The sequence below is a fragment of the Mytilus galloprovincialis genome, chromosome 8 (genome assembly GCF_965363235.1).
Source record: "Mytilus galloprovincialis chromosome 8, xbMytGall1.hap1.1, whole genome shotgun sequence".
In the NCBI taxonomy this organism is placed as follows: domain Eukaryota; kingdom Metazoa; phylum Mollusca; class Bivalvia; order Mytilida; family Mytilidae; genus Mytilus; species Mytilus galloprovincialis.
In genome coordinates this window covers 94866877-94892802 of record NC_134845.1, presented here as the reverse complement: position 1 = coordinate 94892802, position 25926 = coordinate 94866877, and the positions used below count along the sequence as shown (strand labels likewise).

General features: G+C 32.4%; 1 protein-coding gene across 1 annotated transcript in view; it reads right to left on the bottom strand.

The window, feature by feature from the left end:
* The window catches only part of LOC143043842 (tripartite motif-containing protein 46-like), a 33101-nt gene extending 7906 nt beyond the window's left edge, over positions 1-25195 (bottom strand). The window contains exons 1-3 of the mRNA XM_076216023.1: positions 24315-25195; positions 21164-21211; positions 20469-20516 (exon numbers count right to left, since the gene is read on the bottom strand). Of these exons, the coding sequence (XP_076072138.1) occupies positions 20469-20516; positions 21164-21211; positions 24315-25081 (863 nt within the window). The 5' untranslated portion in view covers positions 25082-25195. The remainder of the gene's footprint in view (positions 1-20468; positions 20517-21163; positions 21212-24314) is intronic.
* Between the last annotated feature and the right edge of the window lie 731 nt (positions 25196-25926).

Below are 25926 nucleotides of genomic sequence, written 5' to 3'. Positions count from 1 at the left end.
AACAACATGAAGATTTTGTCTCCATCATTGTAACAAAAACATTGATAACATGGGGATTATGTCTACATCATTATAACAGAAACATTTAACAACATGGAGATTTTGTCTCCATCATTACAACAGAAACATTGAACAACATTGGGATTACGTCTCCATCATTATAACAGAAACATTGAACAACATGGAGATTTTGTCTCCATCATTACAACAGAAACATTGAACAACATGGAGATTTTGTCTCCATCATTACAACAGAAACATTGAACAACATGGAGATTATGTCTCCATCATTGTAGCAGAAACATTGAACAACATGGGGATTTTGTCTCCATCATTATAACAGAAACATTGAACAACATTGGGATTATGTCTTTATCATTACAACAGAAACATTGAACAACTTGAGGATTTTGTCTACATCATTATAGCAGAAACATTGAACAAAATGGGGATTTTGTCTCAATCATTATAACAGAAACATTGATAACATGGGGATTACGTCTCCATCATTATAACAGAAACATTGAACAACATGGAGATTTTGTCTCCATCATTACAACAGAAACATTGAACAACATGTGGATTTTGTCTCCATCATTATAAGGGAAACATTGAACAACATTGGGATTTTGTCTCCATCATTATAACAGAAACATTGAACAACATGGGGAGTTTGTCTCCATCATTATAACAGTAACATTGAACAACATGGGGATTATGTCTCCATCATTATAACAAAAACATTGAACAACATGAAGATTTTGTCTCCATCATTATAACGGCAACATTGAACAGCATGGGGATTTCGTCTCCATCATTATAACGGCAACATTGAACAGCATAGGGATTTTGTCTCCATCATTATAACAGTAACATTGAACAACATGTGGATTTTGTCCCCATCATTATAACAGTAACATTGAACAACATGGGGATTTTGTCTCCATCATTATAACAGAAACATTGAACAACATGGAGATTTTGTCTCTATCATTATAACGGAAACATTGAACAACATTGGGATTATGTCTCTATCATTATAACAGAAACATTAAACAACATGGGGATTTTGTCTCCATCAGTTTAACGGAAACATTGAACAAAATGGGGATTTTGTCTCCATCATTATAACGGAAACATTGAACAACATGGAGATTTTGTCTCCATCATTATAACAGAAACATTGATAACATGGAGATTATGTCTCTATTATTATAACAAAAACATTGAACAACATGGAGATTTTGTCTCCATCATTATAACGGCAACATTGAACAGCATGGGGATTTCGTCTCCATTATTATAACAGAAACATTGAACAACATGGGGATTTTGTGTCCATCATTATAACAGAAACATTGAACAACATGGGGATTTTGTCTCCATCATTATAACGGAAACATTGAACAACATGGAGATTTTGTCTCCATCATTATAACAGAAACATTGATAACATGGAGATTATGTCTCTATTATTATAACAAAAACATTGAACAACATGGAGATTTTGTCTCCATCATTATAACGGCAACATTGAACAGCATAGGGATTTTGTGTCCATCATTATAACAGAAACATTGAACAACATGAGAATTTTGTGTCCATCATTATAACAGAAACATTGAACAACATGGGGATTTCGTCTCCATCATTATAACAGAAACATTGAACAACATGGGGGTTTTGTCTCCATCATTATAACGGAAACATTGAACAACATGGGGATTTTGTCTCCATCATTATAACAGAAACATTGAACAACATGGGGGTTTTGTCTCCATCATTATAACGGAAACATTGAACAACATGGAGATTTTGTCTCCATCATTATAACGGAAACATTGAACAACATGGGGATTATGTCTCCATCATTATTATAAAAACATTGAACATCATTGGGATTTTGTCTCCATCATTCTAACAGAAATATTGAACAACATGGGAAGTTTGTCTCCATCATTATAACAGAAACATTGAACAACATGGGGATTTTGTCTCCATCTATATAACAGAAACATTGAACAACATGGGGATTTTGTCTCCATCATTATAGCAGAAACATTGAACAACATGGGGATTTTGTCTCCATCATTATAACGGAAACATTGAACAACATGAGGATTATGTCTCCATCATTATAACGGAAACATTGAACAACATGTGGATTTTGTCTCCATCTATATAACAGAAACATTGAACAACATGGGGGTTTTGTCTCCATCATTATAGCAAAAACATTGAACAACATGGGGGTTTTGTCTCCATCATTATAACGGAAAGATTGAACAACATGAGGATTATATCTCCATCATTATAACGGAAACATTGAACAACATGTGGATTTTGTCTCCATCTATATAACAGAAACATTGAACAACATGGGGATTATGTCTTCATCATTATAACAGAAACATTGATAACATGGGGATTATGTCTCCATCATTATAACAGAAACATTGAACAACTTGAGGATTTTGTCTACATCATTATAGCAGAAACATTGAACAAAATGGGGATTTTGTCTCAATCATTGTAACAAAAACATTGATAACATGGGGATTATGTCTACATCATTATAACAGAAACATTTAACAACATGGAGATTTTGTCTCCATCATTACAACAGAAACATTGAACAACATTGGGATTATGTCTCCATCATTATAACAGAAACATTGAACAACATGGAGATTTTGTCTCCATCATTACAACAGAAACATTGAACAACATGGAGATTTTGTCTCCATCATTACAACAGAAACATTGAACAACATGGAGATTATGTCTCCATCATTGTAACAGAAACATTGAACAACATGGGGATTTTGTCTCCATCATTATAACAGAAACATTGAACAACATTGGGATTATGTCTTTATCATTACAACAGAAACATTGAACAACTTGAGGATTTTGTCTACATCATTATAGCAGAAACATTGAACAAAATGGGGATTTTGTCTCAATCATTATAACAGAAACATTGATAACATGGGGATTACGTCTCCATCATTATAACAGAAACATTGAACAACATGGAGATTTTGTCTCCATCATTACAACAGAAACATTGAACAACATGTGGATTTTGTCTCCATCATTATAAGGGAAACATTGAACAACATTTGGATTTTGTCTCCATCATTATAACAGAAACATTGAACAACATGGGGAGTTTGTCTCCATTATTATAACAGTAACATTGAACAACATGGGGATTATGTCTCCATCATTATAACAAAAACATTGAACAACATGAAGATTTTGTCTCCATCATTATAACGGCAACATTGAACAGCATGGGGATTTCGTCTCCATCATTATAACGGCAACATTGAACAGCATAGGGATTTTGTCTCCATCATTATAACAGTAACATTGAACAACATGTGGATTTTGTCCCCATCATTATTACAGTAACATTGAACAACATGGGGATTTTGTCTCCATCATTATAACAGAAACATTGAACAACATGGAGATTTTGTCTCTATCATTATAACGGAAACATTGAACAACATGGGGATTATGTCTCTATCATTATAACAGAAACATTAAACAACATGGGGATTTTGTCTCCATCAGTTTAACGGAAACATTGAACAAAATGGGGATTTTGTCTCCATCATTATAACGGAAACATTGAACAACATGGAGATTTTGTCTCCATCATTATAACAGAAACATTGATAACATGGAGATTATGTCTCTATTATTATAACAAAAACATTGAACAACATGGAGATTTTGTCTCCATCATTATAACGGCAACATTGAACAGCATGGGGATTTCGTCTCCATTATTATAACAGAAGCATTGAACAACATGGGGATTTTGTGTCCATCATTATAACAGAAACATTGAACAACATGGGGATTTTGTCTCCATCATTATAACGGAAACATTGAACAACATGGAGATTTTGTCTCCATCATTATAACAGAAACATTGATAACATGGAGATTATGTCTCTATTATTATAACAAAAACATTGAACAACATGGAGATTTTGTCTCCATCATTATAACGGCAACATTGAACAGCATAGGGATTTTGTGTCCATCATTATAACAGAAACATTGAACAACATGGGGATTTTGTGTCCATCATTATAACAGAAACATTGAACAACATGGGGATTTCGTCTCCATCATTATAACAGAAACATTGAACAACATGGGGGTTTTGTCTCCATCATTATAACGGAAACATTGAACAACATGGGGATTTTGTCTCCATCATTATAACAGAAACATTGAACAACATGGGGTTTTTGTCTCCATCATTATAACGGAAACATTGAACAACATGGAGATTTTGTCTCCATCATTATAACGGAAACATTGAACAACATGGGGATTATGTCTCCATCATTATTATAAAAACATTGAACATCATGGAGATTTTGTCTCCATCATTCTAACAGAAATATTGAACAACATGGGAAGTTTGTCTCCATCATTATAACAGAAACATTGAACAACATGGAGATTTTGTCTCCATCTATATAACAGAAACATTGAACAACATGGGGATTTTGTCTCCATCATTATAGCAGAAACATTGAACAACATGGGGATTTTGTCTCCATCATTATAACGGAAACATTGAACAACATGAGGATTATGTCTCCATCATTATAACGGAAACATTGAACAACATGTGGATTTTGTCTCCATCTATATAACAGAAACATTGAACAACATGGGGGTTTTGTCTCCATCATTATAGCAGAAACATTGAACAACATGGGGGTTTTGTCTCCATCATTATAACGGAAAGATTGAACAGCATGAGGATTATGTCTCCATCATTATAACGGAAACATTGAACAACATGTGGATTTTGTCTCCATCTATATAACAGAAACATTGAACAACATGGGGATTATGTCTTCATCATTATAACAGAAACATTGATAACATGGGGATTATGTCTCCATCATTATAACAGAAACATTGAACAACTTGAGGATTTTGTCTACATCATTATAGCAGAAACATTGATAACATGGGGATCTTGTCTCCATCATTACAACAAAAACATTGAACAACTTGAGGATTTTGTCTACATCATTACAGCAGAAACATTGATAACATGGGGATCTTGTCTCCATCATTATAACAGAAACATTGAACAACATGGAGATTTTGTCTCCATCATTACAACAGAAACATTGAACAACATGGGGATTTTGTCTCCATCATTATAAGGGAAACATTGAACAACATTGGGATTTTGTCTCCATCATTATAACAAAAACATTGAACAACATGGGGAGTTTGTCTCCATCATTATAACAGTAACATTGAACAACATGGGGTTTATGTCTCCATCATTATAACAAAAACACTGAACAACATTGGGATTTTGTCTCCATCATTATAACGGCAACATTGAACAGCATAGGGATTTTGTCTCCATCAATATAACAGTAACATTGAACAACATGTGGATTTTGTCCCCATCATTATAACAGTAACATTGAACAGCATGGGGATTTTGTCTCCATCATTATAACAGAAACATTGAACAACATGAAGATTTTGTCTCTATCATTATAAGGGAAACATTGAACAACATGGGGATTATGTCTCTATCATTATAACAGAAACATTAAACAACATGGGGATTTTGTCTCCATCAGTTTAACGGAAACATTGAACAAAATGGGGATTTTGTCTCCATCATTATAACGGAAACATTGAACAACATGGAGATTTTGTCTCCATCATTATAACAAAAACACTGAACAACATGGAGATTTTGTCTCCATCATTATAACGGCAACATTGAACAGCATGGGGATTTCGTCTCCATCATTATAACGGCAACATTGAACAGCATAGGGATTTTGTCTCCATCATTATAACGGAAATATTGAACAACATGTGGATTTTGTCTCCATCATTATAACAGTAACATTGAACAACATGGGGATTTTGTCTCCATCATTATAACAGAAACATTGAACAACATGGAGATTTTGTTTCTATCATTATAACGGAAACATTGAACAACATGGGGATTATGTCTCTATCATTATATCAGAAACATTAAACAACATGGGGATTTTGTCTCCGTCTATATAACAGAAACATTGAACAACATGGGGGTTTTGTCTCCATCATTATAACGGAAACATTGAACAACATGGAGATTTTGTGTCATTCATTATAACGGAAACATTGAACAAGATAGGGATTTTTTCTCCATCATTATAACGGAAACATTAAACAACATGGAGATTATGTCTCCATCATTATTATAAAAGCATTGAACAACATTGGGATTTTGTCTCCATCATTCTAACAGAAATATTGAACAACATGGGGAGTTTGTCTCCATCATTATAACAGAAACATTGAACAACATAAGGATTTTGTCTCCATCTATATAACAGAAACATTGAACAACATGGGGATTTTGTCTCCATCATTATAGCAGAAACATTGAACAACATGGGAATTTTGTCTCCATCATTATAACGGAACGGAAACATTGAACAACATGGGGATTATGTCTTCATCATTATAACAGAAACATTGATAACATGGGGATTATGTCTCCATCATTATAACAGAAACATTGAACAACTTGAGGATTTTGTCTACATCATTATAGCAGAAACATTGATAACATGGGGATCTTGTCTCCATCATTACAACAAAAACATTGAACAACTTGAGGATTTTGTCTACATCATTATAGCAGAAACATTGATAACATTTGTTTCTTGTCTCCATCAATATAACAGAAACATTGAACAACATGGAGATTTTGTCTCCATCATTACAACAGAAACATTGAACAACATGGGGATTTTGTCTCCATCAATATAAGGGAAACATTGAACAACATTGGGATTTTGTCTCCATCATTATAACAAAAACATTGAACAACATGGGGAGTTTGTCTCCATCATTATAACAGTAACATTGAACAACATGGGGATTATGTCTCCATCATTATAACAAAAACATTGAACAACATGGAGATTTTGTCTCCATCATTATAACGGCAACATTGAACAGCATGGGGATTTCGTCTCCATCATTATAACGGCAACATTGAACAGCATAGGGATTTTGTCTCCATCAATATAACGGAAACATTAAACAACATGGAGATTATGTCTCCATCATTATTATAAAAACATTGAACAACATTGGGATTTTGTCTCCATCATTCTAACAGAAATATTGAACAACATGGGGAGTTTGTCTCCATCATTATAACAGAAACATTGAACAACATGGGGATTTTGTCTCCATCTATATAACAGAAACATTGAACAACATGGGGATTTTGTCTCCATCATTATAGCAGAAACATTGAACAACATGGGAATTTTGTCTCCATCATTATAACGGAAACATTGAACAACATGGGGATTATGTCTTCATCATTATAACAGAAACATTGATAACATGGGGATTATGTCTCCATCATTATAACAGAAACATTGAACAACTTGAGGATTTTGTCTACATCATTATAGCAGAAACATTGATAACATGGGGATCTTGTCTCCATCATTACAACAAAAACATTGAACAACTTGAGGATTTTGTCTACATCATTATAGCAGAAACATTGATAACATGGGGATCTTGTCTCCATCATTATAACAGAAACATTGAACAACATGGAGATTTTGTCTCCATCATTACAACAGAAACATTGAACAACATGGGGATTTTGTCTCCATCATTATAAGGGAAACATTGAACAACATTGGGATTTTGTCTCCATCATTATAACAAAAACATTGAACAACATGGGGAGTTTGTCTCCATCATTATAACAGTAACATTGAACAACATGGGGATTATGTCTCCATCATTATAACAAAAACATTGAACAGCATGGGGATTTCGTCTCCATCATTATAACGGCAACATTGAACAGCATAGGGATTTTGTCTCCATCATTATAACGGAAATATTGAACAACATGTGGTTTTTGTCTCCATCATTATAACAGTAACATTGAACAACATGGGGATTTTGTCTCCATCATTTTAACAGAAACATTGAACAACATGGGGAGTTTGTCTCCATCATTATAACAGTAACATTGAACAACATGGGGATTATGTCTCCATCATTATAACAAAAACATTGAACAACATGGAGATTTTGTCTCCATCATTATAACGGCAACATTGAACAGCATGGGGATTTCGTCTCCATCATTATAACGGCAACATTGAACAGCATAGGGATTTTGTCTCCATCAATATAACAGTAACATTGAACAACATGTGGATTTTGTCCCCATCATTATAACAGTAACATTGAACAGCATGGGGATTTTGTCTCCATCATTATAACAGAAACATTGAACAACATGAAGATTTTGTCTCTATCATTATAACGGAAACATTGAACAACATGGGGATTATGTCTCTATCATTATAACAGAAACATTAAACAACATGGGGATTTTGTCTCCATCAGTTTAACGGAAACATTGAACAAAATGGGGATTTTGTCTCCATCATTATAACGGAAACATTGAACAACATGGAGATTTTGTCTCCATCATTATAACAAAAACATTGAACAACATGGAGATTTTGTCTCCATCATTATAACGGCAACATTGAACAGCATGGGGATTTCGTCTCCATCATTATAACGGCAACATTGAACAGCATAGGGATTTTGTCTCCATCATTATAACGGAAATATTGAACAACATGTGGATTTTGTCTCCATCATTATAACAGTAACATTGAACAACATGGGGATTTTGTCTCCATCATTATAACAGAAACATTGAACAACATGGAGATTTTGTTTCTATCATTATAACGGAAACATTGAACAACATGGGGATTATGTCTCTATCATTATATCAGAAACATTAAACAACATGAAGATTGTGTCTCCATCTATATAACAGAAACATTGAACAACATGGGGGTTTTGTCTCCATCATTATAACGGAAACATTGAACAACATGGAGATTTTGTGTCATTCATTATAACGGAAACATTGAACAAAATGGGGATTTTTTCTCCATCATTATAACGGAAACATTAAACAACATGGGGATTATGTCTCCATCATTATTATAAAAACATTGAACAACATTGGGATTTTGTCTCCATCTTTCTAACAGAAATATTAAACAACATGGGGAGTTTGTCCCCATCATTATAACAGAAACATTGAACAACATGGGGATTTTGTCTCCATCTATATAACAGAAACATTGAACAACATGGGGATTTTGTCTCCATCATTATAGCAGAAACATTGAACAACATGGGAATTTTGTCTCCATCATTATAACGGAAACATTGAACAACATGAGGATTATGTCTCCATCATTATAATGGAAACATTGAACAACATGTGGATTTTGTCTCCATCTATATAACAGAAACATTGAACAACATGGGGGTTTTGTCTCCATCATTATAGCAGAAACATTGAACAACATGGGGGTTTTGTCTCCATCATTATAACGGAAACATTGAACAACATGAAGATTTTGTCTCATCATTATAACGGAAACATTGAACAACATGAGGATTATGTCTCCATCATTATAATGGAAACATTACAACATGGGGATTATGTCTCCATCATTATACCAGAAACATTGATAACATGGGGATTATGTCTCCATCGTTATAACAGAAACATTGAACAACTTGAGGATTTCGTCTACATCATTATAGCAGAAACATTGATAACATGGGGATCTTGTCTCCATCATTATAACAGAAACATTGAACAACTTTAGGATTTTGTCTACATCATTATAGCAGAAACATTGATAACATGGGGATCTTGTCTCCATCATTACAACAGAAACATTGAACAACTTGAGGATTTTGTCTACATCATTATAGCAGAAACATTGAACAAAATGGGGATTTTGTCTCCATCATTGTAACAGAAACATTGAACAACAAGGGGATTTTGTCTCCAATATTATAACAGAAACATTGAACAACATGTGGATTTTTTCTCCATCTATATAACAGAAACATTGAACAACATGGGGGTTTTGTCTCCATCATTATAGCAGAAACATTGAACAACATGAAGGTTTTGTCTCCATCATTATAACGGAAACATTGAACAACATGAAGATTTTGTCTCCATCATTATAACGGAAACATTGAACAACATGAGGATTATGTCTCCATCATTATAACGGAAACATTGAACAACATGGGGATTTTGTCTCCATCATTATAACAAATACATTGAACAACATAGGGATTTTTTCTCCATCTTTATAACAGAAACATTGAACAACATGGAGATTTTGTCTCCATCATTATAACAGAAACATTGAACAACTTGAGGATTTTGTCTACATCATTACAGCAGAAACATTGAACAAAATGGGGATTTTGTCTCCATCATTATAACAGAAACATTGATAACATGGGGATATTATCTACATCATTATAGCAGAAACATTGAACAACATGGGGATTTTGTCTCCATCATTATAACGGCAACATTGAACAAGATGGGGATTTTGTCTCCATCATTATAACGGAAACATTGAACAACATGGGGATTATGTCTCCATCATTATAATAAAAACATTGAACAACATTGGGATTTTGTCTCCATTATTATAACAAAAACATTGAACAACATGGGGAGTTTGTTTCCATCATTATAACAGTAACATTGAACAACATGGGGATTATTTCTCCATCATTATAACAAAAACATTGAACAACATGGAGATTTTGTTTCCATCATTATAACGGCAACATTGAACAGCATGGGGTTTTCGTCTCCATCATTATAACAAAAACATTGAACAACATGGAGATTTTGTCTCCATCATTAGAACGGCAACATTGAACAGCATGGGGATTTCGTCTCCATCATTATAACGGCAACATTGAACAGCATAGGGATTTTGTCTCCATCATTATAACGGAAATATTGAACAACATGTGGATTTTGTCTCCATCATTATAACAGTAACATTGAACAACATGGGGATTTTGTCTCCATCATTATAACAGAAACATTGAACAACATGGAGGTTTTGTCTCTATCATTATAACGGAAACATTGAACAACATGGGGATTATGTCTCTATCATTATAATAGAAACATTAAACAACATGGGGATCTTGTCTCCATCTATATAACAGAAACATTGAACAACATGGGGGTTTTGTCTCCATCATTATAACGGAACATTGAACAAGATGGGGATTTTGTCTCCATCATTATAAACGAAACATTGAACAACATGGGGATTATGTATCCATCATTATTATCAAAACATTGAACAACATTGGGATTTTGTCTCCATCATTATAATAGAAATATTGAACAACATGGGGAGTTTGTCTCCATCATTATAACAGAAACATTGAACAACATGGGGATTTTGTCTCCATCTATATAACAGAAACATTGAACAACATGGGGATTTTGTCTCCATCATTATAGCCGAAACATTAAACAACATGGGGATTTTGTCTCCATCATTATAACGGAAACATTGAACAACATGGGGATTTTGTCTCCATCATTATAACGGAAACATTGAACAACATGGGGGTTTTGTCTCCATCATTATAACGGAAACATTGAACAACATGAAGATTTTGTCTCCATCATTATAACAGAAACATTGAACAACATGGGGATTTTGTCTCCATCATTATAACAGAAACATTGAACAACATGGGGTTTTTGTCTCCATCATTATAACAGAAACATTGAACAGCATGGGGATTTTGTCTCCATCTATATAACAGAAACATTGAACAACATGGGGATTTTGTCTCCATCATTATAACAGAAAAATTGAACAACATGGGGATTATGTCTCTATCATTATAACAGAAACATTGAACAACTTGAGGATTTTGTCTACATCATTATAACGGAAACATTGAACAACATGAAGATTTTGTCTCCATCATTATAACGGCAACATTGAACAACATGGGGATTTTGTCTCCATCTATATAACGGAAACATTGAACAACATGAAGATTTTGTCTCCATCATTATAACAGAAACATTGAACAGCATGGAGATTTTGTCTCCATCATTATAACGGAAACATTGAACAACATGGGGATTTTGTCTCCATCATTATAACAGAAACATTGAACAACATGGGGGTTTTGTCTCCATCATTATAACAGAAACATAGAACAACATGGGGATTTTTTCTCCATCATTAAAGCAGAAACATTGAACAACATGGGGATTTTGTCTCCATCATTAAACGGAAACATTAAACAACATGGGGATTTTGTCTCCATCGTTATAACAGAAACATTGAACAACATGGGGGTTTTGTTTCCATCATTTTAACAGAAACATTGAACAACATGGGGATTTTGTCTCCATCATTATAACAGAAACATTGAACAACATGGGGATTTTGTCTCCATCATTATAACAGAAACATTGAACAACATGGCGAGTTTATCTCCATCATTATCACAGAAACATTGAACAACATGGGGAGTTTGTCTCCATCATTATAACAGAAACATTGAACAACATAGGGATTTTGTCTCCATCATTATAACAGAAACATTGAACAACATGGGGATTTTGTCTCCATCATTATAACAAAAACATTGAACAACATGGGGATTATGTCTCAATCATTATAACAGAAACATTGAACAACATTGGGATTTTGTCTCCATCATTATAACAGAAACATTGAACAACATGGGGATTTTGTCTCCATCATTATAACGGAAACATTGATTTATTTTCACTGTAGAGCGATTCATTAGTATTGTATATGCGGCGCATTTTCACTGTATGATATATTCATTTTTTTATTTATTACAGCGTATTTTTTTAAGTATGTAAAGCAAGACTAGTTAGCGTGGTTGCTTTGTTTTGTTTTTGTACAATCATTATGATAACACCCAATTTAATTCAAATATAATACTTATATAAATACAGGTTAAATTATGCCGATACATATTGTTTCAACATGTCAATCTTATTTACAAAGTTTGTAAAAACAACTATACAAACTAAGCAATCAAGTCAACCAAAGTTTTGCTTTACATGCATTAGGAATTAGCTGTAAAGCCTTAATTTAGCCGACTTGCTCAAACAATAGATAAAGTAAGAGACGGATTTGATAAAATTTAACTTACGGAGTAAAGTTTGGTTTTAAAACACTCTAAATAAATTCAATAGAAATAACATTTATTTCAAATGTATTCCATTTTAAAATTTCTTATGAATCGTATAGGGATCTTTATCCTTGTTTTTTTTTATCCATTTCCATATCCTTGATTTTTAATCCATTTCCATGACACTTCACCACTAATTACGTACATCTTGATAAAGATTGAATCGTTGGTTTTCCCGTTTAAAAGGTTTTACACTGGGGCCCTTTATAACTTGCTGTTCGCACTGTGTATCATCGCCACCGGAAATTGGGTACTAACGAAGCGGAGAGAAATAGAAAAAAAAGTAAACAAGTTAAGAATTCATTCACTTTAAGGCATTTCTACTCGTTTGATAAGGGTGCCGCTTAAGAAATAATTTTATGATATATAATTCTTCAATTTATTAGACCGATAAGTACAAAATTAATACAAGATTTTGTGAAATACTCCAAAACTTGTCACTTAGTACCGGAAAATTTCGAGCCCTATCGTCTTCTGTCGCCCCATTCTCAAGATATTGAACTGTTTTTCATTATTTTTCCAGACACGTTTTTAGATTATTATAGTGTGGCATCATATTTACTGAAATTTGTTGTCAAAAAGATGTTTTTAAAAGAATATGGACAAAAACATTGTTTGTTTATTGTACGGCGAATTGCAGGACGTTGTATGGCGAATTGCAAAATAACAACTTTTGTCTGTACGGCGTCTTGCAATATATTATAATTTTAAGAGGAAATTAATCACTGTTTTAATAATATCAAGTGGCGATATTTTGTTGATATCAATGATTTACAGGCTTACAAATATACAAAATGACTTACTTATCAAATATTATTAAATATATGCCGTTAATTTCGTTCAGAAGTCGTCGTTGCGTACCGCTTTTCGACTTTGTACACAAAGGTTTTTTTCAACCATATTATCCTAAATACATTCATATATATATCGTTATACTACTAACGACTGTTGTCTTACTTGTTGTTATGCCGGCATCATACATTGAACGGCGTGCACCAAACGTACAGAGAAAATTGACAAAGTCGGTTAGTTACACGCCAGAGGAACGCTTAAGCAATCGTTAAGCGCAAGTTGCATAAGTTTGAAGTACGTCGAAATACACATGTATACGCTTGGTAAACGCTACAACTCGAGGACATTTTTATCCAGCTCAAGCCTTTGTCTATTGCGTATACCTGTACGCTACACGCACGTTATACATACGCTACAAGCGCGTTTAACGCACCACAGATAAGTTTGATACACGTTTAGGACACGTTGTATACCTTTTGAGATCGTTCGACATTAAGTAAAACGTATGCGGGTGTGTTTGTCACAACACCCCATAACTGAACGTCCAAGATACGAACCGGACGCGTCTTGCTTGGGTACACTTCTCGTACGCCCATTACACGCTTAGAGCTCGTTGTGAAGACATTACAGATATGATTGAAAGGTTGAATGCATCCAAAATTACTAGCGTATTGGCAGAGTACACGATTTTTTAATACGCTTATGTGTGACGCCGGTATTATGGTGAAATTTTGTAAGTTCAATAACATAACCCGCCCATTCATCTTTTGTAGGTGCTAGGTTTAGAAAAAAATAAAAACAGTGGAAAGGGGGTATGATAGCAAATAAGATAACTATCCATCAGGATCAAATAAAGTGTATGTATAAAAAGATGTGGTATGATTGCCAATGAGACAACTCTCCACAAGAGTCCAAAATGACACAGAAATTAACAACTCTAGGTAACCGCACGGTCTTCAACAATGTATTTTAGCAGCTATATGCTATCGTACGGCCTTCAACAACGAAAACTCATATCTTATAGTCGGCTATAAAAAGCACCGACATGAAAAATGTGGAAGGATTCAAAAAGAAAACTAACTGACTCATAACAAAACAATTTATGAAAAACAACAAATATGATAGAGATGAACCAACGACAACCACCGAACCATTGGATCGATAATTCGGACCTACACATAAAGTATGTGCTGATTTAAATACATTGTTATTTTTTTATATTTCTGAAATGATTCATTTGAAAAAAGAAAAATTAAGAAAATACTTTGTTTTCATCGAAAGTAAGAAGAAATAAATCGTTAATTGTATTTAAAATTAATTTTCTTGTCAGTTTCTTTTTGAAAATACATAATGTGCGTACATCTTAAATGCTGTCAAGCGAATGGTATTTCTATCTAATGCATTTTTATCTAATGCATAATTAGATGGGGGGGGGGGGCAATAGGGGGTCCGTTAACATGTTAACAACACCTCGATTTTGGCAAAAACAGTTAACAACAAATGTTAAATGCTGATAACAGTTAACAGCAACTTTAATTTACCTTTTTTCCAAACAAACCCAAAAGGAATAAAAAGGGGATGTGCATATCTTCAATGTATTCAAACGTTTGAAAACCACTGTACAAAGTCGCATAAATGCCAAACTCTCTAAGGAATCTTTTATAAAGCTGACTAATTTTCAGAATACACACGCAAGTACCATATTTTTTTTATTGACACATGGACAGACAACTGAACGGATGGAAAAGCAGACGGAGTAATTGACTCCGAGAAAAATGACTATGTCATGAATAATCGAAAATGCTTCAAACAGCAAAAGGGAGGCTTCTTCTTGTTATTCGTATTGTTGATTAAATGTTTTATTTCAATCAGTCGTAGCAAACTTGGGTAATCGTCATGACGTAGGAAACAGATAGAATGAGTGAATACTATAGGGTGCGAACGTTATTTTTTTATGGCGGAGACTCTCATAGATTATGGTCACATCTCTGACAGGGCTATTCATACAATCACATACTTACATGATTTTATTAAAAGGAATTAAGAAAGTTCACTGATTTTTATTATTAAATCATCAAAAGCAGTGTTTTAATCAGAAAGTAACATGTAAGGTGTCACAAGTTGAAGCACTCTTTCATCTCCAAGTCCCAATAAGAACTCTGAGCTGATTTATAAAAAAAAGCCGTGGTCCTTCTTTACATTTCTGAAGTCTTAGACTAGCAAATTTGACATCAATTTGAGAACCAAGTCCTCATTTTTCTGCCTTTTCTACCAGACCACACTGTTGAGTTATTTTACGAATTGCAAATTGAAATGTACTTTATTTTCCATTCCATTCAGGGACAATGCAACTTTTTAAACATTCCATATACATCTGAATTATTTTCATCATAGGACCGACGACCAGGGTTTTAGCTGGGTAAGAAGCGGCTCTTCCTTTTAACGTTTTGGATACATAACAAATAGAAACCAGAAATGAACTACATTGGTTAGACGTATAAAGGGGGCTTGAGATATCCCAAAACATGTTTAACACTGCCGCATGTCTTGCACCTGACCGTGGGCCAACTTGACTGTCCGTAACCTTTGCTGTATAGTCTTGTAGTTATTTCATTTTTGAAATTTTGGTTCATTTATATGTTCAGGAAACAAACATTGAACTTCTACCCCCTTTTTCTAAATGAACGATTGCTCACTTAGGAGACAGCTTCACGTACATACCAATACGCAGTTACAAGTTTAACACGTTTAGTTTCGCATTATGGCCATGGAATATGAAAGTTTTTGTACATTAAAATTGAATTTTAGATAATTGAAGAATAATACAGCCTTCCTCGTGGGTTTATTTGAACATTTAGATAGTTTTAGCAGGTTTTATAAGCCCCATTTCTCAGTTTGACTGTCCATATTTTCCTATCCGTACCGCCATAGATTTAGAAATTTTGTATTGTTTTTCAACAAAGATTTGACGCTCGATCTTTTCAATTCAATTTTATGGAAAAACCAGCAGAAATGCATATGAGTTTTGTTTACCTCTTAATAGATATATGTCTATGGTTCACAGGCACTCGGCACTCAGAATTGTTTTCCCTATATATCTTTATATAAAACTATGGTTTCAGGAAAGGTATCACTCTAATTGATTGAAATTTTCCTTTGGACCAAATTTATGAGACCTTTGTGATATGTTCAACCCCTTATTTTGCAATATTTTGTATCAAATAAATGTTAATTGTTGCCATGGTTACACAAAAAAAGAGATTATATTTCACCCGGCATTATGACTATTGGAAATCAAATCTATGGACGATTCTCTTTCCATAACTATACACATGCATTACTCAAATACTAAGCCATATTTGTTAGGAAGGAAGGGAAAGAGGGTGTTTAAAAATTATGAGTGTTAATTTTAAGTTTTTTTCCTAACTGTGTATTGCCATCCTAGTTCACAATTCTCTCGCTGCGTTGGGTTGTTTTCTTCGGTTGGGCTTTTGTTTCTTTAACATTTTCCCCATTTTATTAAGGATTTACTATCTCAAAATTTTTTAAAGACAGTTACATATATATGCTGTGTATGTCACTCCTTTGCGGAAGCAACGTAAAGAAAGAGATGGACAGCAAATGTTAATGTGATTCTTGTAAATAACAGTTTCCAGAGAAAATGATGTCAAAAACAGTGAACACGTTATGTATTAACTAACCGATAACAGGAATCCGAATTTCAAATAAACAGTTAACAACATTGCAAATTTTAACAGAACAGATTACAACAGACTGTCGGCATCCCAATGGGAACAAACTGTGCCCCTCTACTTGCCGACTTGTTTCTTTATTATTATGAGGCTGACTTCATGAAGGAACTTCTTAGGAAGAAAGATAAGAAGTTAGCAATATCCTTTAACTCTACTTTCCGCTATATAGATGACGTTCTTTCACTAAACAATTCAAAATTTGGTGACTATGTGGAACGCATCTATCCAATCGAATTGGAGATAAAGGATACTACAGATACAGTTAAGTCGGCTTCATATCTTGACTTACATCTAGAAATTGACAATGAGGGTCGGTTGACAGTGGATTAAAAACATTTAACAGTTTAAATTCATCTCAAACAAAACCTTGAAAAGGGCAGAAACAGTTTAACATAAAAAGGTATCCCCCCGTTAGATATTTGAACTTGAATACTTTATTTTCTTTGAAACGACGGCAAATACATATTCTAAAATTATCTAGTTGCCATACAGTTGAAAACAAGTTGCCATACAGTAAATTTGTCAACACGAGCAAGTTGCCGTACCCTAGACTTCTTTAAAACACATCTTTTTGACAACAAATTTCCGTAAATATGATGCCACACTATGATAATCTAAAAACGTGTCTGAAAAAATAATGAAGAACAGTTCAATATGTTAAGAATAGGGCGACAGAGGACGATCGACCTCGAAATTTTTCGGTACTAAGTGGCAAGTTTTGGAGTATTTCACAAAATCTTGTATTAATTTTGTACTTATCGGGCAAATAAATTGAAGAATCATATATCATAAAATCATTTCTTAAGCGGCACCCTCATCAAATGAGTGGAAATGCTTTAAAGTGAATGAATTCTTAACTTGTTTACTTTTTTTTAAATTTCTCTCCGCTTCGTTAGTACCCAATTTCCGGTGGCGATGATACACAGTGGTTCGGTGTGAGCCAAGACTCCATGTTGAAGACCATATTTTGACGTATAAAGGTATACTTTTATAAATTGTGACTCGTTTTGAGAGTTGTCTCATTGTCACATCTGACATCTTATCTATCTGTGGCTCAACCCGAAACGAGACGGTATAAAAAGGGATAAAAAACACACTTTTTTAATATATTTATAATGGGCTTAATATTATGTCACCATTGCGTTTCAAGATGCATATTTCTCTGTTCGCAAGTGTATTTATTGCGTTGAAGATAACGTCCTCAAATGTACTCGTCTCTATTTTAAAAAGACTGCACTTAAACTCCGCAATATCAATCTTTGACTTAAAAAAAATACAGAAATATCTTTTAATTTTTTTTTTAAATCAAGGAAAAACGTAATTTGAAGAATATAATATGACATTTTGAGAAGCGTTTTTGTTACAAGTTTGAAAAGCTATATATTTGGTAAAGAATGAATGAGGAGTTTGTATTTCAATTTGAAAATACATTTATCATAAATTCTAAAGTCATCAACTAAGTTTTTTCATTTGTTTCAAGTGCATTTATCACATAATTCTACAATAAAAATTCCTCGCATCTTCGAAAATTCCACATCAGAAATGACTGCACTAACAGTGATAATTCATCGCATCTATAGTTAAAATGGATCGCTTTCAAAAATCGATATGCTATATTATGTTGCTTTTATAACACTTATTTGAACTTTATTGCTATGTTTGTACATAATAAAGACATATCACAATGAAAATATGTAAAAACTTTCCTTCAAATCAATTAATTTGGTATTTTCAAAACGTAAACAAATACAGTGTTCCCATGATCCTTTATTCTACAATAGACATACCCGCATATGACAGTGAAAATGAACTAGCTGGATTCGCACTTTATATACACTGTTATAGTTGAAAGTAAAATCACAAAATTATACAGCGCAGAGGAAAATCAATACGAAAAGTCCATAATCACATGGCAAAATCAAATAACAAAACGCATCACATGTTTGGTTAATTATAGTAATGTCTGTTCAATTGGGATATTGAGTTCACGCACGAGTGAACACAGATGGTCTAAAGTCATTCGAGCCATTGAAGTCAAAGTGTACAGTAGCATTTTGCCAAAATAATAATACTATTAATTATATTATTCATTTTCAGGTTTGTAAACCACTGGTATGGGGAAACAAGTACAAGCTACTTAATACCTGTGTATTTTTACGAACTATTCATACTCATATTTATAATAAAATGTGCGCTTGTCTCTGCAAGTGGCGTCTCCCATGTTAGAGTTTGTGGTTATTTGATAAATACTGTTATGTTCGTTTGAGTTTACGAATTAGAATTTAACAGTAAAAACATAAGCGTAGAATACATATTGCCGAATATATCATATCACTTAAAATAGGTAAAGGTCAGAGTCTGACGATAAATATCTAATTGAGAATGAGAAGTGGAAATGAGTTTTATTATAAATACTCAAGGATATTATATTTGGACCTATGACTGATAAAGGGTCTAAAATAAAATATGCCATGTTGTAATCAATACATACTTTACGCGCGTTTTAATAATATCATTTAGGAAAATTGAATCAAAATGTATGGCATTGACAATAAAGGTTATAAATTGATAGGCACAGATCTGTTTCAATATTTTTTTATAACATCTAAAAGGGAAAAACTTGCTTTGTGCTTTACATATCTATGTTTTTCAAATTTGCATATCTGATTTCATAATGATCTGTGCATTTGTACTTATTGTTTTGTACTCTTCCGAAAGACAACTACATAACATCACACTTACCTGCACCCATCGCATCTGTATCTGTATTGTTTAGCTGTTCTTGTAACTCTATAAAATATATCATATTTAGATATCCTCAAGGGAGATGTCTAACTTTCATAGAATTTGATATTCGAACGTAACTTATTATTCTAATACTCACTTTTAATTTTGCTCAGACATTTGAATCCCATATCAAAAAGTAAAATCACAAAAATACTGAACGAATTATATATATTTACATTACTTATGTATGTCGAGCAACCCATTAGTCTTATCAATCAATGGTAAACCATATGTATATTCTAAAACCAACGTCGCTAAAATTAGTTGATAACGTGCAAAAAGAGATAAATTTAAAACAATTAACGGTACTGCCAAATCACTGATTAGAATTTAGGGTTTATTATAATAACATGTCTACAAGAGAAAGAACCAGTATTTAAAATATGTTTACGAAGTATATTATACGCGCGTTTTGTTTATATCATACTCATCGGTTCCAGTGGAATCAAACCCAATTGAAAAAAGGATAATTATCCTGATTATAGGGATCAAGAACAGTACAACGCAATGTTGAATATGACTTAGGAAGACAAACCTAGATATTTTGATTGGTTTTATTATTGAAACAAAAGTCAAATCCACAGAAGAGATGAACACGAAAACGGGAATAATAGAAACAACTTTGTTTCATGTCTATTATAAAAACAAACCTGACGTTCTTCTTAGGTTTAGGGTTTTCTTCTTGTTTGACAGTTTCTCTGAGAAAAAAATAATATCTTATTAACAATTTCATTTTCATCTTATATCTCAAAATTCTAAATTATCTTAAAATAAAATAAATCAGTGTATTTATAAATATAAACAAACCGATTAAGATGTTTTAAGATAACCCAAAAATAACGCCATCGAGTTTCCAAATTGCATTACAATCGCTGCTTTTTTTTCCCTATTTCACTTATCCAGGTGCAAAAGGGGAAGTATAGTATACATAGTCATATAAAATAGTGGTTTTCTTTGTGTATGCCCTGCCGGAATGTTTTCCTTGTGATTGATGTGATAAGATTTTCATAATAATTGTTATATTAAGTTTGAACAACAACTTTTTAATTGAAAACTTCAGGCTAAAGTATGTCTATTAATAGTTTGTATTAACACTTCTTATATATGTCTATTATTAGTTTGTACTAAGACTTTGTATATATGTCTATTATTAAAGACCGTTTAGTTTATCTTTGGTTGCTGAGTTCTTGGCGTGAATCTCGAAGTCTTTTGATAGAACTTCAACTAGAAATGATTCATTGAAACTTAAACACTTAATACAGTCGATCTATACGGAATGAAATTATGTTTAGGTATTCGTCATAATAATTTTTAAAACAAAATAAGTTTAGAGATGCTTATGTTACGGTACAATAGGATTCAGAAGGATCCTGAAACAATCTTTTATAAATTGGAGTTACAGTTTCATATGAATTCGTTTCACAGCAACGCTTTTTTTTTCCAAAAGTCCTTCATCTTTCATAAAATTCGCTATATCATTAGTTTCTTAGAGGTCCTTTATGGTTTTAAAATCTCTTTAGAGTACACGTATGTTATAGATTTTAATCAAAGTATAACTTCATTTTTGGACTATAACTTAATGTGTTGGTCAATTGTGAGTAATTATGATGACAATATTAACAAAAAAAAAAAAAAATGCATTCAACGTATTTGACATTTTGTTATTATAACGACGTCTTTTTTTTTTTTAAAAGATATCCTTGATTCTTCTAGAAATTTACTACAAATTCAGAATCATTCTTTTACACATTTGGATATCCAATTCCCAGTAGTAGATATTGAAATCCTGATTTGTACTGGATTTTAATTACTAAAAGTATAAATCGGAATTTCAATTTCTATTAGTAGATATTAAAATTCAAATGTGTACTAGGCAGAGATGGGTGGGATTACTTTCAATGTAATTGATTAAATTACAATAACTTTGTGAATTGTACGATTAAATTAAATGAACGATTACACCATTTTTCAATGTGTCTGATTTAATTAATGATTACATTGGCAAAGTAATCATGATTACATTTGATTACAATGAATTTTAAATTAACCCATTTGAAAGAAGTAAATGAAGAAAGGTTATTACGGTAGCATGTTTTGAAAAAGAATTTTATTTGATATCATTTTCTACACTAGGAAATATGACAGTTGTTATCCATTCATTTGATGTTTTGGGCTTTTGACTTTCCATTTTGTTTTTTTTCTTTTTGATATGTTATTAAATGATAATTGCAAAATTTCTTCGATTTATTATATATAAAAGATTCACAACATGTATACATGCACATTTTGTTACTGGTTATGGACCTTTAAACTTTACCATTACATAAGTATTAATCTTTGATATATTTTTACTTCGTCTGCATTAAGGTTTGGTTATTGTTTTTCTGACATCTTACAGATTTTGTATGTAATTAAGTTATCAGTCAAAAACATATCTAAAATTGTATTGTATTGTTTAATAATCATTGCATTTTACATGTAATTATTTATACCAACATTTGTTTATTTTAAACAACATATTTGTCACAATTTTTGTTTGTGCTAATTATATAAATTTCTTTTATCTTTTATCATATATTCATAGATTCAATATTTCATAATATCAGATTGCCCCAAGTACAGAATAGATAATTGAAATAAAAACATACTTTGATTGGTCTCCTACCTGTCAATTCAAAGATGATAATGATCACAAAATTAAAAACGGATTATAATTTATGTTAAAGAAAAGTAAAACATGAATAAAACAGTCATTATCAGATAATCATCTTTTAATTGTGAATATACTTATAATACTTTTTAATTAGGCTAACTAGGACTTTCAATGCTGTAACAGTTTATTTTTAGAGAACTAATTGATTCAATTAAGCTTAAACTATTACTAGCATGAATTATTTACAATAAAAACCTATTTTCAATAAAATAGTTATTCCTTGAAAAAAACTTTTTTAATACAAAAAAATCCAGAGTGTTTAGCCTTTCACCATGTTCCCTTTAAATCTGACTTATATCAGAAATTTTGATTTTTGAATTCTATAAATTTGTTATAAATATTATTCATATTTCTTTTAATTTATTCGATAAACATTAAATTCTGGGTCTAAATTGTCCTCATTAACGCCAAGTATACCTAATGATTTAAAAATATTATAATAATAATCATTATCTTGAGATGTGTCAAAAAGTTTGAAGTTGTCTTTGTATGTTCAGATAAAACACCTGTACAACTTAAAAATGTTCACACAATTTTATGATTTTTTTCCATTGTAATCAGAATGTAATCCAAAAGGAATCATGATTACAAGATATTTTGACATATAATTGATTAAATCAAATTACATGTAATCAGATTGTAGGCTGATTAATGATTACTTCAGAAAATGTAATCGATTACAGCTGATTCATGATTACAATTACACTAAACCCCAAGGCCTGTACTAGGATTTTGAATCCTACTGAATTCCAATTGAAACTGTAAACATAAATTTAGGATTTTATAAAGTCAACCCATAAATTTTCTTGTTTTACAACTCAGGAAATGCTGGTTATTCTATTCAATTATCAGAGAACACTGACAATTTTGAATAACATTGTATATAAAGGCATTTCATTAACGCATTTTCTATTAAATCTGGAGATCTTTATATAATTGAAACGAGAAGCGGAAGATGCCAAATTTATTCAACCCTTTGCAGTCGAAACGAGACTGCTTATATATCAAAGTTCATATGAAAAAAGAGGAAAAGACAATAAGAGTTTTCAAAGGAATTTCACAAAATCAATAACTAAGAACAAACTTACCCAAATGTTAGTTCCCCAAACAGTTTCTCTATTTCACTCTCTGCTACTGTCTTTTTGACATATTTGACTGATGGCATAATAGGAATCTGTATTTCTTTTATTTGATCGACTTGTGACTTTATTTGTTTTAGTTTTTGTAACAATTTCGTGGTATCTTTAATCCCCTCCGTGTCTTGATAGAACTTCTGCTGCTCCTTCGTCTTATCCAAAGCTGTTTTTAACTCATTGCCAACAGAATGTAAGTTTTGGACATTCTCTGTGTATTTCTCCTTCAGCGTATTAATAAGACCTTCGACTTTCTTATCAATCATTTCTTTTAATGTTCTGCCCTCTTCTTTTACAGCCTGGATAACTTGCTGTACATCAGCTTGATGTGTATGGGTACCTTGGTCAATATGTGCTATCTTTGACTGCAGGTTTCGCATCTTCATATCGATCACTATTTTGACCTCAGCTTTGATTCCTTCAGTTGATTCCTTGATTTCAGCAAAATCATGAGATTTGTGTTTTTTAATAGCACATATCTTACAGACTGGCGTACTACATTCCATGCAATAATATATAAAGTTTTCATCATGTTCTTTACAATATAGTTTAACATCCGGGTTGATATTTGGGCCACTCAGAAATGTGTGATTTTTGCTCATCTTTGTCCGTAAATGAGATATTTTACATCCATCACAAAACAGCTGGTCACACTGTTCACAGTAGTTATGTCCTGGTCCAGAAACACAAATTTCACACGTTTTAGAAGCAGCCTGAGCCATTTTAATTGTTTACAATTTTGATTGATTTAAGTGTACAGGAAGATAGATAACAGTGAACGTAAATACAATACCGGAATGATATCACAATTACGGATCATGGCATAACATCATTAATTCTTGCGTTGAAGGACATTAAGAACCTTTCTGAGTATTATCTTTCTCACAGTTTTTTTTCTGTAATTGTTTTCGATTCCTAATATATGTCTTATTTCATTTGATATAATTGACATAAGCGATGGGTAATCATAACTCGTAAACGGTAAGTGAGGTAGGCCTAGGGTCTTTTTATTAAGGTCAATGGTTCTCTAAAATATAAATCTGGTGAAGATCAAAGGTCCAGGTCATATTCTAAAAAAATCAGAAACCTTTATGAATATCTACAAAAGTTTTCCCTTCAATTGTTAGTTATGATAATACAAACAACACAATAAGAACAAATATTCCATGAATAAAGATATGTACATAAGAAGAAATGTGTAGGAAATTAAATCTCACTGGAATATATGGATACGTTATTCTCTAAAGATTAAATACAAGTTTACAGAGAAAGTACAATTACAATATAAATACACATACAATAGTTGAGGGCGAACAGATGCAGTAAAATAAAGTAAAATGAAGTACAACTTTATGATGACATACATGTATAATAAACGGTTAAAATAAATATGAGGAACACAGTCAGGTGTTTTACGTTTAAATGGAGGGGCTTACCTTTTTATTAATACACACAATGAATGAACACAGTTTTCTTAAAACTGATTGTTTTAGTATTCAACAGTGAGAAAATTGACAAAATTGTTGAACTCTGTAAAATTGTACTTGCAGACATAAGAATGTACAAC